Consider the following 16,077-nt stretch of genomic DNA (forward strand, 5'->3'; position numbering starts at 1 on the left):
CAGCATTTGCACGATGATGAGTTAAATGTTATTCACGGAATTGCCACGCTTGGTGCTAGGACTGGATTTCCTTTTCTTTGGCTGCAAGGTCTTAACCCACGTGCTGCACACAGGGACAATGAAATACTACTCCATTTTCTCCCATTCCCACCATTTTGTTCAAAATTCTGCACTTTTTCATGTATAGTATTTGCTGGATGTTTTCCTGTACAGTTTTGTTTTGGCCAAAAGTTTCAATGTTTCTTCTTGAAGAAACACATTCCTTTCACATCTTATCTACAATAAAAACATCAGTATTCCGTATACATCTCTATGAGTTTTGACAAATTATATACCATGTATACACCACCACAATCCAGATGTACACTTTATCACCATGAAAATTCTGTCCCCGTCAATCTGCCCATCTCAGCCACTGGCAGCAACCGTCTGCTGTCAGCCCTCTGTATTGGAATTGTATTTTTGGTTTCCTGTGAAAGAGCTAATACACTGTGTACTTTGGGACTAGCTTCCTTCACTGACCAGAGTGTTTTTGAAATGTATCCATGCCATTGTATGTATCAGCAGTTAGTTCCTTTTTTTTTTTTTTTTTTGGTAGGGGGAGGGGTTTCAAGGATTGAACTTGCTAGGTCATTTCTTTTTATTACTAAAAAGTGTTCCATTTGATTCCAGAATCGGCTTTTCCACTGACTTCTATTAACATTTGGGTTGTTTCCAGTTTGGGCTATTATGAATAAAACTGCTCTGAACAGTGTGGACATGTATTTTAATTTCTTTGGGATGAATACCTACGAGTAGAATTTCTGATCCTGAAGTATGTCTATGTTTATAAGAAATTTCCAAGGTATTTTCCGAAGTAGTTGTGCAGTGTTATATTGTCACATAGTGTAAGAGTTCTCGCTGTTCCACATAGCTTGGTATCATAAGTCTTTTTCTTTCTTTTTTTTTTTTTTGGTGGTACTGAGGTTTAAACTCAGGTCCTCCTACTAGCTGGTCACATGCTCTACCACTGGAGTCACTCCCAGGTCCTTTTTGCTTTAGTTTGTTTTTTAGATAGGTCTTATATTTTTGCCCAGGGCTAGCCTCTGATTAACAGGAGTCTCCTACCTCTGCCTCCTACATAGCTGGGAGCATGTACTAACACGCCAGGCTTGTTTTTTGAGATGGAGTTTTATTAACTCTTTTGCATGGGCTGGTCTCAAACCTCAATACTCCGCATCCCACCTTCAGAGTAATAGGTTACAGGCATGTACCATCAACCCAGCTTATTGTTGGGATTTTTCATTTCAGCCACATGGTGGTCTTTCAGTGTGTGTGTGTGTGTGTGTTTTGTTGTTGTTGTTTTGAGATGGGGGTCTCACTATGTTGTCCAAGCTGTCATGGAACTTGTGGGCCCAAGTCAGCCTGCCTCCTCGGCCTCCTGGGTACTTGGGACTGCAGGTTTTCCCCTGATGACTAATAGTGTAGAGCATCTTTCCATATCGGTTGGCACATTTGAATATCTGCTTTTGTGACGTGTCCAAATCTTTTGATCTTTTTTTTTTTTAGTTAAGTTGATGGTCATCTTGTTATTGTCAGATATTTTGTTATTCTGTGGCATGCCTTTTAAGAGGTTTTTGGTTTTTGGTTTCTAGAGCTTTACTGAGATATAATTCAGATACTCCTTGTTTGAGTTCTTACTGGTGTCTTGCTGAGAGTAGAATTTTCAAACTTTAATAAGTCTTTAATTACCCATCTTTTCTTTTTCTTGGAGTAGCAATATTGCCTACTCCAAGTCTGTGAAGATTTCCTCCTGCATTTCTTCTAGAAGTTGTGTGGTTTTAACCTACATGTAGGTCTGAGGCAGGCCAGGACATAGGAAAGATTGGGACACTTGGGACAGGGTTTACTTGACATGTTGTACTTCAGATGGATCCTCTCTCTCTCTCTCTCTCTCTCTCTCACTCTCTCTGAACCTCCTTTTCAACTGCAAATATGCACAGATTGTCCACACCCTAGCCCAGGGACTACCCAAACCCCCCTCCATTCATCAATTATTGGTGATCAAAAATTGCTCAGGTTTTTCCCCTGCCACAGATTAGTGAGATCTTTTAAACATCTTGAAACAGAACTCTCTCTGCTCCCGGCTCCCCCTTGGCCCATTGTGACTTATTGTAACTCCTTTCCCTAATCTTTAATAAAGTTTTATTAGTACCCTTGCTATGTCTACATATCCTGCCCAGTTGCATCCATGCCGGATACAAGAATCTGGATTTTCTGTTTACCAGTGACTACAACAGGTCTACGATCTATTTCAATTTCATTTTGTGTATGCAACGAAGAATTGAATTTCATAAAAAACTTTTTTTTCCCCAAAAGTAAATTAATAAACAAAACACAGTATGGCGCAATTAAAAGTTCAGGTCACAGACCCCCCAGAGGGGGACACAGATTTCCCAAGTCATGTTGCTAAAGAGGTAACTGTGGTGTAAAAGCCATATTTTGTGGATTCTTTGTAAATTCCAGGTAGTAGTATACATACTTCCTGCTATATGCAGTCTGTGTGCTCCTACCACCTTGCTCTGATTAACACTAAAATGAAATAAAATAAAAACAGCTGGGCAGCAGGCAAGCTGCTTGGTGGGAAGAGAGAAAAATGTGGACTCTTACTTACCCTGTCCCCAACGACACGAGCCCCACTGGCATAAGTACTTGCATCACACACGTGATTTTACACTGAGCCTCTACTTCCCTACTGACTTGTTACAGCATCCTCATCTTCTGGGTTAGGAATCACACCTTGTAGGTAAAGCAGTAATAATTAAAATCCCCTTTGAGGATGCACATGGCCTGAGAATGACAGACTCACTGGTTTCTTTATTAGACCTGTCAACAGCTTGCCGGAAAGGTAACATAAGCCCCATGGGGTAGAGATTGTATAGAGGAAGGAAAAGGAAGAGTATGAAGATCTAGAACAAGGTCGAGGCTGCCCATATTACAGTCAGACTTGCTGACCTAAAAGTTAGAACACAGATAAATGTGGGACACTTTTTCAAAAATTAGAACAAAGGATTTAACAAAAGATAATCTAAATTTAACAATAGCTCAACAACAACCAAATTGTTCATATTGTCTCAGAGCTTCCTTCTGTAGGGGCAGAAAAGAGGGGATCCTTGCCTATTAAAAAGGATAGTAATCAACATCCCTGCAACAAAAGACAGATTAACAAGAGAAAACATACAACAGATTTATTTGATCAGAGTTTTACTGACATGGGAGCCTTCAGGTTGAAGATCAAAGACCCAGGGTGAACTATCAGGTTTGATGGTTAGATTAAATAAAGAAGACACATCCAGGTAGAAGCATGGTCGAAAAAAAAGGGTATGACTACTAGTGAGGCCTGTCTGATTCTTCTTGGTCTCTTTGTGAAGCATTCCTTCCTTCCAGGTATGGGGCAGGACTATTTCTAGAATGGGGGGGGTCTTATGACCTAAAATCAAATGAGGAATGTCAAGAAATTACTATATGGCCAACTCTGACACCATAAGATGGAGGAAAAATAGGGTAACATTTTCAGGTTTTATGGCTGGCAGACCTGGTTTCTACAGCCTGCCTTGGGAAAAGTCAGCTCTACTTTCTATGGCTTCCTAGGAGAAAATGAGGGGTAAAAGATAAGAGGGCAAGAGAAGACCAGAGAGAAACTGTTTCCATGGCTGTTTCTGAAACCTCCATGTTGGGGTATCATTTGGTGAGCTCCAGTACTTGCACATCTGCTTGCTACATTCATCAACCCCAAATGACAAGCCAGAGTGAAGTTTAGGGGCAGGGCATCAGTGGGAAACACTACCAGCAGCCACAGGAACTGGGGCTACACAAAGCATGAGCTGGGAGGGAGAAGAAAACCATAGCCCCTGCGTAGTCTAGCCTAGAGACACAGAGAAGCACCTCTGGATGATGGATACATCCTTAAGAAAGAGTGTTTCTGGGGCAGAAAAGACACCACCAGGAAGAGGGGAATGAATGTTCCTGCCTTTAGCACCTGTCTCTTGTATTCAGCTTTGGCCTTTTGCTGAAGTTCCATGCAGGCTCAAAAACATTGAGGCAAAATCACATATGGACACAAATATGTACAATTTATTCAGTGAAGTGGAGACAAAGTGTCCATGACTCTGGTAAATCAAGTTGCATCATCAAAGCTGCTTGTTTAAAAATAGAAGGTAGTATGTATTGGCAATAGTTCTCGCAAGAGCCAGTGTCATTTTCGTCAATAGTATAGCCTCAGGAGGGACAGCATGTCGTAGATCTTTTCTATGACTTCCAGAAAAGTCAGCCAGCCAGACTTAGGTTCAAACTTCTTTATAAAGCCATTTTCCTATGAGAGAATGAATTTAACATTTTAAAAATCAGTGCAGTTTAAGTTTGCTAGAATAAAGAAGCAGAGAAATTTCTTTAAATTATGCAAACAATCCTCTGTGTACTGTCTCTGTATTCAGTTCACCATCACCATTGTTCTTTGCTCTAATACCAGATCTCTCTAGAGCAGCACTGTCCAAGTTTTAATATTTTACAGCCACATTTTAAAAAGTAGAAAGATAAAGGCAAAAATAATTTTAAAACATATCTAATATATGTTTAATATACCCAAACATTATTTCAAAATGTACACAGTATAAAATCACTGAGATATTTTATTCTTTTTTTTCATACCAAATCTTCAAAATCCAGTGAGTATGCCAGACATGGTGGCTCAACCCTGTAATCCTAGCTGCTCTGGAGGCAGAGATGGAGAGGATCACAGTTTAAGGCCAGCCCTGGCAAAAATTTGATGAGACCACATCTCAAGCAATAGCTGGGTGCAATGGTGTGTACCTGTGATACCAACTATGCAGGGTGGCACAATAGGAAAATCACAGTTCAGACCAGCTGGAGCATAAAGGGAGACCCTATCTCAAAAATAGCCAACATAAAAAGGGCTAGGGGCATGGCTCAAGTGACTGAGCACATGCCAACAAGTGTGAGGCCCTGAGTTCAACCCCCAGTACTGTCCAAAAAACCCCAAAACATTCCAATGAGTATTTAATACTTCCATCTTAATTCAGACTGGCCACATTTCAGCAGTCATCTTGTTCAGTGTCATCCGTGACTAGTGGCTGCTGTATTGGATAGCAGACAGAGCTCTAGAGGGAAGGAAATCTAGTTTTTTTTCACTTTCAATTGTCTAGCACTGAAAAAAGCATTTATATTTATAAACTATATTGTATTGAGAATTGAGGACTCACACTAAATACAAATTAAACCAATGCTTTAGAACTTGTGAGAAGGTTAATGATTTTTCTATAATTCATTCTTTTTGAGATTAGACATATTTTTTAAATAGGATAACCCAATGGAGCTGTATACTGTCATTACCTTGTAATCTATAAACATAAAATATCCTCATTGAAAATTGCTTCCAGTCTAATACCCTCTATTATTTTAACAAATGAGGAAACTGAGGCCCATTAAAAAATAAGTTATCTAAGATAACCCAACTCTTTAATGCCTGGACCATACATTTCCAAGCACCAAAAAGAATTAGAAAACTGTTAAAATGATTTTCCAAGTGTTCATCTAGCAAACGCTTGCCCTGCATCTTGCAAGTTCTAGAATCTAGGTTACAAATGTCTCCAGGTAGGTGACTGCCTGCTGTGACTAATACTACTGAGAAGTGGACCAAGCTAACCTCTTTGGGCATTGGAAGGGCCTGGGATGTTATGACATCACTGATAGAGAAGGTCACCACTGTAGTGGGGGATTTTCCATGTGAAGGATTGCTTAAGAAAGGCAGTTACTTCTGTGTGCATGCTAAATGTCGAGTGACAGTGAGGCCCATGCTATCATCCCCTAACAGAGGGAAGATACTGCTCCTCCCTCTGCCTCCTCTTCCCCTACCTTTATACACTCGCATTTGCCATACATTCTAGATGTGTAGACACTTTGTTGCTCTCCTTCCCCTAGAATTTTCCTAGTTGGCAATTACACTGAGGCCCTCTAAAATGATTTTTTATTTTTATGGCAATGATTATTGTATAGTATGCTTGGGCAGTTCACATGTCATCTTTTTACAGACATTCACCATCTGAAGGGTGAACAAATGAAAAAGGACAAGTTCAATTATATGAAGATGAAAATATTTTTAAAACTAAAAAGAACAATAACTGGGAAAATATTTACATATACCATGAAGGAGTCCATTCAAGTGAAAGAGAAAATCGTTAAGCCACTTAAAGTTAAAAGGGGGAAGGCCATTGAAGAGAGAAACATAAATCACAGTACATGGGAAAAAAATTAACATTCCTAGCACTTAAAGAAATTTCCATTTCCACACGATCTTATTGCTTTTTACACTTATTTACCTAAAACTTAGGGAGTGGCTCAAGTAGTAGAGCACCTGCCTAGCAAGCAGGAGGTCCTAAGTTCAAACCCCAGTACCACCAAAAATAAAGAATGCTTATTGATCTTGTGGTTTTAAGCCTATTAAACCCTAAAAATTATTTTTAATCATGCCAATCAGTGCTAACAAGATTCTGATATTTTTCCATTCGTACAATATTTTTAGAAACCAGCATGTACTTCAACAGGTGTGAGTGGTGCAAGTATGTTTTATGAACCAGTCAGTCCATGGTTGGAAAGTTATCATGAGGCACAATCCCCAGCACCAAAAACAGGCGAGGAGAGGAGAGGGGAGGGAGGAGAAGGAAGAAAGTGAAAGAAATTTATCATGAGTCCGTCTTCTAAACTATTGGAGGGAGTGGGCTAGGAAGAAACAGGCTGGTTCATCATGGAAACATTATTTCTAAGAAGGAAAAACTGGAACAAATTCAAATGTCTAACAATAGGGAACTGCTTAAGGAAATTGTGCTACACTAAATGAGTGGAATATTCTGTAGGCAATAGAAATGTTAACCTGGAATATGTGAGTCAATGTTGAAAATATTTGTAATAGTGAAAAAACTTTTATGTGTACCCTAATTAGAACTGCACAAAGTGTCTACACAAGGATATGTGAGGGTAGAGGAAGTGATTTTCTTCTTTTCAAAATATTTTTTTTCAAATACATTCTTTCCAAAAATATGTCCTTTAATGATGCTATTTGGGTAATTAAAACTATTATGTAAAAATAAATACACAAGCTGGGCGCCAGTGGCTCACACTTGTAATCCTAGTTACTTGGAAGGCTGAGATTGGGAGGATCATAGTTCAAGGCCAGCCAGGCAAATAGTTCCTGAGACTCCCATCTCCAAAATAACCACAGAAAAATAGACTGAAGGTGTGGCTCAAACAGTAGACCACCTGCTTTGCAAGTGCAAAATCTTGAGTTCAAGCCCTAGTCCCACCAAATAAATATAAATAAATAAATACACAAAAAAAGATTTGTTATCTTTTCAGTAATGCAATAGTAAATAAGGTATGCTCAGGTCTGATTACCAGGGAACAGTGATAGTTTGTTAAATTGAGTTACTCTGGTTTCAGGAAAGTATAAAGCATAAAATAAGATGCTATATTGCTATGGTTTGAACCCTGCAAACCTCATGTTGAATTTTAATTGCCATTGCGATGGTATCAAGAGGAGGGACCTTTAAGAGGTGATTAGGTCACAAGGGCACAGCCCACTTGAATAGATTGAGGCTGTATTAGGGGAGTAGGTTGGCCTTGTGGCCTAACTCTTAAGACCCAAGCTTTAATATTCAGGTTACTTGGAAAGTACCAACTCCGTACAAACTTTCAAAGCCTACCTTCAAAGGGGCTTTCTTCAAAGGGACTAATTTTAAGAATTATATATTTAAACTTCTTGGAATTTCCCATATAACCATATAGTTGCATAGAACCTGGCAGTTCACAAAGTACTTTTACAAAAATGTCTTTTCTAGTCCTTTACCTTCCTTTCTCAAGTAGGTATTATTATCTTCATTTTATATATAACATCTATTATGTTATATCATATCTTTTTTTAAATTTTTTTATTATTCATATGTGCATACAATGCTTGGATCATTTCTCCCCAAGCCCCCATCCCCTCCCTTACCACCTACCCCACTCCCTCCCCCTCCTCCCCAGTCCCTCAGTACCCGGCAGAAACTATTTTGCCCTTATCTCTAATTTTGTTGAAGAGAGAGTATAAGCAATAATAGGAAGGAATAAGGGTTTTTACTAGTTGAGATAAGGATAGCTATACAGGCAGTTGACTCACATTGATTTCTTGTGCATGTGTGTTACCTTCTAGGTTAATTCTTTTTGATCTCACCTTTTCTCTAGTTCCTGGTCCCCTTCTCCTGTTGGCCTCAGTTGCTTTTGAGGTATCTGCTTTAGTTTCTCTGCATTAAGGGCAACAAATGCTAGCTAATTTTTTAGGTGTCTTACCTATCCTCATATCTCTCTTGTGTGCACTCGCTTTTGTCTTGTGATCAAAGTTCAATCCCCTTGTTGTGTTTGCCCTTGATCTAATGTCCACATATGAGGGAGAACATACGATTTTTGGTCTTTTGGGCCAGGCTAACCTCACTCAGAATGATGTTCTCCAATTCCATCCATTTACCAGCGAATGATAACATTTCGTTCTTCTTCATGGCTGCATAAAATTCCATTGTGTCATGTCTTATTTTTATACACATTATTATAAGAAATCTCAATGTCAGGTACTTCAGTATCTTACCCAAGGTTATACCTCCAGTAAGAGGGGAAAATTGGGACTCAATGTTAGTTCATTCCATCATTCTGTCAACAAAAAAAATACTGGGCTGGAGGCATGGCTTATGTGGTAGAGTGCCTGCTTAGCAAGAGTGAAGTCCTGAGTTCAAATCCTAATACAGTCAAAAAACAAAGAAAAAACTCCACAAATATGTGTTGGGTGCCTTTTGTGCAGTAGGCCCTGTGCTAAGTTGTCAGGTAACCGTGAGGCATTTTTAAATATGATTCCTCCTATGTGGAACTAAGAGCAAATATTCTTTCCCCTTTCCCAGCACAGACCCAGGAAAATGCCTCGTCAAAGGCAACTAGCTCAAAAGGAAGCATAATTCCAAGGGGTGAGATATTGAGGGGCTGGGAACATCACTCAAGTGATAGAGTGTTTGCCTAGCAAGCACAAGGTCCTTCCTTCAATCCACAGTAAGGAAAGGAAATAAAAGGGAAGGGAAAGGGGTGAGATACAGGGTCTTGCTATGTTGCCCAGGCTGATCCCGAACTTTTCCTGGGCTCAAACAGTGATCCTCCAGCCTTAGCCTCTTCAGTAGCTGAGACTATAGGTGCTGCACTGGCTACTAAAGCATATTCTAATGGCTTTTTAAAATTTGGCAGTACTAGGATTTGAACTTAGGGCCTGGTCCTTGCTAAGCACACTTTTTATACTTGGGTTACACCCCCCAGCGTTTTTTGCTTTAATTTATCTTTCAGATAGGGTCTCCTGCTTTTGCCTGCAACATTGATCCTCCTACTTTCACCTCTCACATAGCTAGAATTAAAGGCATGCCTGGCTTATTCATTGAGATAGAGTCTCACTAACTTTTTGCCCCAGCTGGCCTTGAATGAAGATCCTTCTATCTCTGCCTCCCAAGCAGCCGGGATTACAGGCACAAACCACCACACCCCACAGCCCTCTAATGGCTTTTAAAACCATCCTTTCCTCCTAAATGCTGAAGATAACTAAAAACTAATGGTAAGTCTCCTATCAGATATTGTTAAGAGCCCATCCATGTTCAGCCTCAGCACTTCAAATTGGCAGAGGGGACAGGAGAAAATAACAGTAAATGTGGAAGAGGAAGAAAAACACACAGAAGAAAAATGAGGAACGAGGGAGGGAGGGGAGAGGGAGGGAAGAAGAAAGGGAGGAAAGGAGGGAGGGAAGGAATGAGGGAAGGGAGGGAGGAAGTAAGAAGGGAAGGCAGAGAGGAAGGGAAGGATGGAGGGAAGGAAGGAAGGAAGGGAGGGAGAGAGGGAGGGAGGGAGGGAAGAAGGGCGGTCAAGCTGATAGAAAAGAGAATAAAGAATGAGATTGTGAATCTCATTGATACATCAGCCATATTTTTCTCTCTAGTGCATCTGTGATACATGATGACTAATATCTAACTCTAATTGATCATATAACTTACAGAGACAAATATATTTAATCAGATTCTCTCAAAGGAAGTTAGGCAACACTACTAAAGTACTAGAATAACCCTAAACACTTTCATTGCAGGAACTGTCCTGGATGCTTAGCATATATTAACTGATCTGACCTTTCCATCAGCCCCAGGAGACAGGCTGCAACACTCTCCCGGTTTCACAGATGAGGAAACAGACTTAGGGAAGTTATGTAACTTGTTCCAGTTAAGCTGATAGTAAGCACTGGATCCTGGAAATGAACCCAGAGCTGTCTGAATCGAAGTTGGTGCTCTTCATATTTATACTATGCTCTCATACGACACTGGTAATCCAAAAGTTTTCATCAGGTCTCTGACACTTTTAAAATGTAGTTAGGTCATAGATTCTGTATTTTATAATCACTGTGGGGTTTTATAAATTTTCTTCAGGAGGGAAAAGTTGTGAAATGCCTCTTTCCCTCTTCTTATGGGTCACCTCTATGAACACAGACACGTGATAGTGCAGTTCTCATGAAATGAATCATTCAAGAGTAAACCCATTCATTGGAGCAGATTTGTCAAAGTGTAGCAGGGAGGAGGGCAGAAGAGAAACAGACAGGCTGTGTTCTGGTAATGAGGCAGGGGGAAGGGATGGCATAGCAGAGAGATAAAACTTAAAGAATTGAAACATAAAGGTCACTTAGCACTGGGAAGATGAAATAGCCAATAAAGACACATGCAGCCATATGTGGGTTGAGCTTTGCTTTTTGCTTCTGCAACCTGCTTGCAAGGGTTTATAAGGTGAGACCCCTTTGTTCTCAGGGCCCAGCCTTTGGACACAAGTCTGCTGGGTCTTTGTCAGCACAATAAAATGTTGCTTCCTGCTAAACTGCCTCAGTGTCCCGATTCTCAGCTTGAGATTCCCACAACAAAAGCACTGTGGAAAGAAGCTCAGCTTGGCATACCTGTGTGTACTGACTCAAACGACAACTGCCTGTCACTAATGAAAACCACGTGTGAGCTGGAACAGAGCACTGAGATTGCTTTGAAATGACATCTTAAACTGGGTGCTGGTAGTTTACACCTGTAATCCCAGCTATGAGAGTAGACTGGGAAGACTGCAGTTAAAGGCCAGCCTGGGCAGATAGTTCATGAGATCCTATCTCCAAAATAACTAGAGTGAAAATGAACTGGAGATATAGCTCAACAGTAGAGTGCCTAAGAAAGAAAAGAAAAAGAAATGACATCTTAAAGAACATTTCTGATGGGGTTGGGGGCTTGACTCAAGCCAGTGTGAGGCCCTGAGTTCAAACCCACAAAACAAACAAACAAAACGAGTGTTTCTATCATGTGAACACCCTAAGCCTCTTGAGTGTAAAGTGAATCCTCACATAAAGGGCTTTGTGAAGGCTGAGGGGGTGTGTGGGCAGTGTAAGCATTTGTATCTCTATCAGGATAGGTTCATCCTGCTACATGCATGCTTACACCTGTATAGCCCTGAAAGATGAGCGTATTTCTAGAAATGCTAAGAGATCATTCCATAACTCCTACCCCTTTATTGTGAATTCCAGGAACTCACAAATTTTACTGTGAAGAAGTTAGATTTTTAAGTAACATGTATTCGCTGTGTGTTCCAAGCATGATACTGTGCAGTGGGAACACAGTCCAAACCTCCAGTGAGCCTAGGAGGCTCACATGTGGCTTCTGTGCAGGAGAATGTTTTCCTTCACTTGAAATCTACATGGTGCAGCTGAGATTTGCTGAGACATTCACTACAGTTTCCCACAGCCAACCAGAAGAAAACATGACCAAACACTCAACGTGCTCCCCTGCAGCCCCAAGTGGAGCTAAGCTAGAAAGAAGAGTCCCAGGAAAATGAAAGTGATGGATCAAGGACTGGTTGCAGTAGGGCCCACCATTAGGCAACAAAATAGAAATAAACCAAGTAAAGGATAATAAATTTGATAGCATCAAACTTTTAAACATTTAGAATGACATCTACACTTTTAAAAAATAACCAACAAACTAGAAGAAATCGCTACATATAGAAATAATTTATATCCAGAATACTCAAAGAATTCCTATAAGTGAATAAGAAAAAGACAAAATCCTATAAATAGGCTATAGATAGGCAATTCCTTGACTAAGAATTACAGATGACTAGTATGCACAGGAAAAGATGCCTAGCTCTACTAGTACTCAAGGAAACAGTAATTAACATGTCATAAACTAGGCATATATTTTTGTTTTGTTTTTGGCAGCACAAGGGTTTGAACTCAGGGCTTCATGCTTGCTAGGCAGGTTCTCTATGACCTGAGCCACTCTGCCAGCCCTAAACTAAGCATATATTTTTAACCTAACTAGTTGGGGAAATTATGACAGACTGCTACAACCTAACAGCAGTCTGCTAGTATGGGGGAAATACTGGATAGTCTAACAAGCTATTGACAGAAGTATAATTTGGCAGAACCACTTTGGAGGGCAAAGACCTAGTAAATTAAAAAAATGAATACACACTACAACCAGCAATTCTATAATCCAACATCCACCCTAAAAAACACACTCATGCACAAGGAAAGACATGTGTGAAGATATTCAATGGAACATTGTGATAGCAAGCTCTGGAAATAACCTAAATACCCATCAGCTACAAATGCTACTCAACAATATAAACATACAACAGAATACACGAAGTACTCTTCAGAATGCTGTTTTAAATAGTCCCGCATGGAAAAAAAAGTTGTAGGGTAAGTACCATGTACTACTTTTACATACAAAAATTTTTATGAAGAAGTGCTGGGGAGGCTGAGGGTACAGCTCAGTGGCGCAGTGCGTGCTTAGCATTTACAAGGGTTCAGTTCCTAGAACCAAAAAAGAAAAAAAAAAAATCTGTTAGCCGGGCATGGTAGCATGCACCTGTGGGGACAGCTACTTGGGAGGCAGGCTGGAGGATCACTTGAGCCCAGGAGTTCTAGGTGTGGACAACATAGTAAGACCACCGCCTCTAAAAGAAATAAGGAAGAAATGATATTATATTTTCTATGGATATATTCAGTAGGCATGTTTCACATGTAGAATGATAGATAACAGTGATTTTGCTCGAGAGAGATGAGAGCTGCGGTCAGGAGTTGGAAAGAGGCTACATGGGGACATAAGTGGCTTTTAAATTCAGTATTAAGTGTATTGGGTCACATAGGGAGGCATATACATCTAGCTGTGAAAGGCTTCTTACCAACCTGAGTTCCAACATAGGCCATAAAAAATTCATAAAGTGAATTTTTATGTGAAAATTCTTGACAAAAGGTTCTTGTTGGTAATACAGTACGTCTTTTTTTGTCAACAAATTTTAACAGCACAGAATTTGTTATATTAGAAAACTGGAAAAAAATCAACTTGTAAGTTGATTTTTGTAAGTGAACTTGCAAAAATGTCCACCTTTCTTTTGCAACATAAGTACCTACATACAACATCTACTACCAGCTTTTCTGCACTAATGCTACATTGTCACAACTCTAGCAAAAGGCAAGTACTGGAGAGCACTGCAGGTCCTGCAGCTACATTACAAAGCTGCCATTTTAATCTCAAAGCTCACTACTATAATTCATACTGTTAGAATAAAAACTGGAGATAAAGAGTTTTCCAACTACAGAGTTCAAGGACTCATTGGAAATGAGCCAGAAAGTTGTTTGGTTTTCAGCTTAAAACTTCTTAAGTGAGCCTCCCAAAGGAAAGAAAATCCTTAGTGAGGTGCTTTGTTGTAATTAGCAAGGAAACTCGCAATTCTTATTTCACAGTAAAGAACAGTGAAAGCATTTTCCGTCACACATACCCAGCCTCCGTTTTGCTTTATCCATTCTCCTGTGTTATTCACTATGAACTCAGCCACAAAGTAAGAAATCTCCATGTAAGTATCCACATCTGGGGCAATCCGCTCTCGTAGAAGTTTCTTGATGAGAACTCCTCCGAATGCAAATATGGTCACAATCCTCCCCCAGTTAATGACGCCGTCTTCGAATTCCTTTTCCATCACTTGATTGAATATGGTTCTGGCAGTATCTACGGACGCCACATCACATTTGTCCAAGTATGGCTGCAGACTCTTTTCCACTTCTTCTTGGATGGAGAAGGCGACGTCTCGCAGCACTCGGGCCGCCTTGCTGGCCCCCAGGCCGGCGGGCTGCACCTGCAGCACGTGGCGCAGGTAGTCCTGGGCCAGCGCATGCGTGAAGGCGAACTCGCCCTCGCTCATCTTCCCGCAGCAGGTGCCGCGCGGGCTGCAGCCGCTCACCGGGGCAGCTGCGGCGGACTGAAGCCAGGGCTCGCCGAGCTTGGCGGGAGTGGGGCACATGGTATCTGGAGGCCCCTGGAATTTCTCTTTGCATCACAATAGCATATCCTTCCTCCTACTGACTTTCGAGCGTAGGCTGTATGTGAAAGAGAAAGTTTAAAATGTGAAAGAGGAAAACGTTTAGACAGGCCACTTCCTCATCCTGTGACTGGTTCAGTTTAAAAGTCTTAAATGTGGAGAAGGCAGACAGGATCTTTGGACCTTGCTGATGGTGATATGAATTGGTGTAACTCCTGTGAAAAAGTTTGACAGTTCCCCAAAAAGTTAAGTACAGAATTGCCAAAACATCCTGCAAGTGCCATATTGGTATAATGATTTGGAGCTCAAGTCACTTGAAGAACTGGGATTTCAGAAAGGGCCATTTGGCCAGTCTTTTCCAAAGCCATAAGGATTCTTTATATTTTCATATATTTTATTAGTGTATAATCATTATACAAAATAATGGGTTTCATTATATGATTTTCATATATACATATAACATAATTTGCTCATATCTGCCCCAGGACCCTTTCTTATTTCCTCTGTCCCAGATCCCCTTCCTTTTTTCTAGCAGTCACTCTTCTACTTTCGTGTCTTTTTTTCTAGATTCTACATCTGAGAAAAATCATGTGATACTTGTCTTTTTCAGTCTAGCTTATTTCACTAAACGTGATGAATTCTACTTCTATCCATTTCCTGCAAATGACATGACTTCGTCCTTTAAGCTACGTGGAAGCCAGGTGTGGTGATGCACACCTGTCATCCTAGCTATTCAGGAGGTGAAGAAAGGAAGATTGAAAGTTCAAGGGCAGCGTAGGGCAAAGTTATCAAGAGCCCCATCTCAAAAACAAAAGGGCTGGGGTGTAGCTCAAATAGTAGACCAAGAAAAGTGTGAGGCCCTGGGTTCAGTCCCCAGTACTAAACAGGGTGAGGGGAAGAAGCCATGAGGACTGTTTAGAGAGAGATGTCCCTTACACCAAGGTACCAAAACAGCCTTGCTCAAAGACTTACATGTGAAATGTTCCTGATAGACTTGTTCGTAATAGCCAAAAGTTGGAAGTACTCTCAAATGTTCACAACAAATGGATAAATTATGAAACAGTATTCAGCCATGAAAAGTAATGAAGTAGCCAGGCACCAGTGGCTCACGCCTGTAATCCTAGCTACGTGGGAGACAGAGATCAAAAGGATCACGGTTTGAAGCCAGCCCAGGCAAATAGTTTGGTAGACCCTATCTCAAAAAACCCTTCACAAAAATAGGGCTGGTGGAGTGGCTCAAGGTGAAGGCCCTGAGTTCAAGACTCAGTACCACAAAAAAAAAAAAAACAAAAAAACAAATGAAGTACTGATAAATGCTACAACATGAGTGAATCTCAAATACATGCTAAGTGAAGGAAGGCAAACAGAAAAAGTCATATAAAATTCTATTTGTATGAAATATGAAGAATAGGTAATTCCATACAGACAGAAAGTGAATGGTGGCTGCTAAGTTCAGGGGGTGGAATAACCACTTAGTGAGAACAGAGTTTTATGTTGTGCCTCCAAATACCACTGAACTGTTCAATTAACTTTTTATTTATTTATTTATTTATTTGGCAGTACTGGGGTTTGAACTCAGGGCCTCACATTTGCTAGGCTACCGCTTGAGCCACTCCACCATCCTTTTTTAGTGAT

At 40.4% G+C, this 16,077-nt stretch overlaps 1 protein-coding gene across 1 annotated transcript; it reads right to left on the reverse strand.

The window, feature by feature from the left end:
* Positions 1-4,093: 4,093 nt before the first annotated feature.
* On the reverse strand, positions 4,094-14,507 carry Bcl2a1 (BCL2 related protein A1). The gene is made up of 2 exons (XM_020180351.2): positions 13,906-14,507; positions 4,094-4,351 (listed from the first exon to the last, which is right to left on the reverse strand). The coding sequence occupies exons 1-2, from the start codon at positions 14,422-14,424 to the stop codon at positions 4,244-4,246; spliced, it is 627 nt and encodes a 208-aa protein (XP_020035940.1). The 5' UTR covers positions 14,425-14,507; the 3' UTR covers positions 4,094-4,243.
* Positions 14,508-16,077: the final 1,570 nt, after the last annotated feature.

The sequence above is a fragment of the Castor canadensis genome, chromosome 19 (genome assembly GCF_047511655.1).
Source record: "Castor canadensis chromosome 19, mCasCan1.hap1v2, whole genome shotgun sequence".
NCBI classification, from domain to species: Eukaryota; Metazoa; Chordata; class Mammalia; order Rodentia; family Castoridae; genus Castor; species Castor canadensis.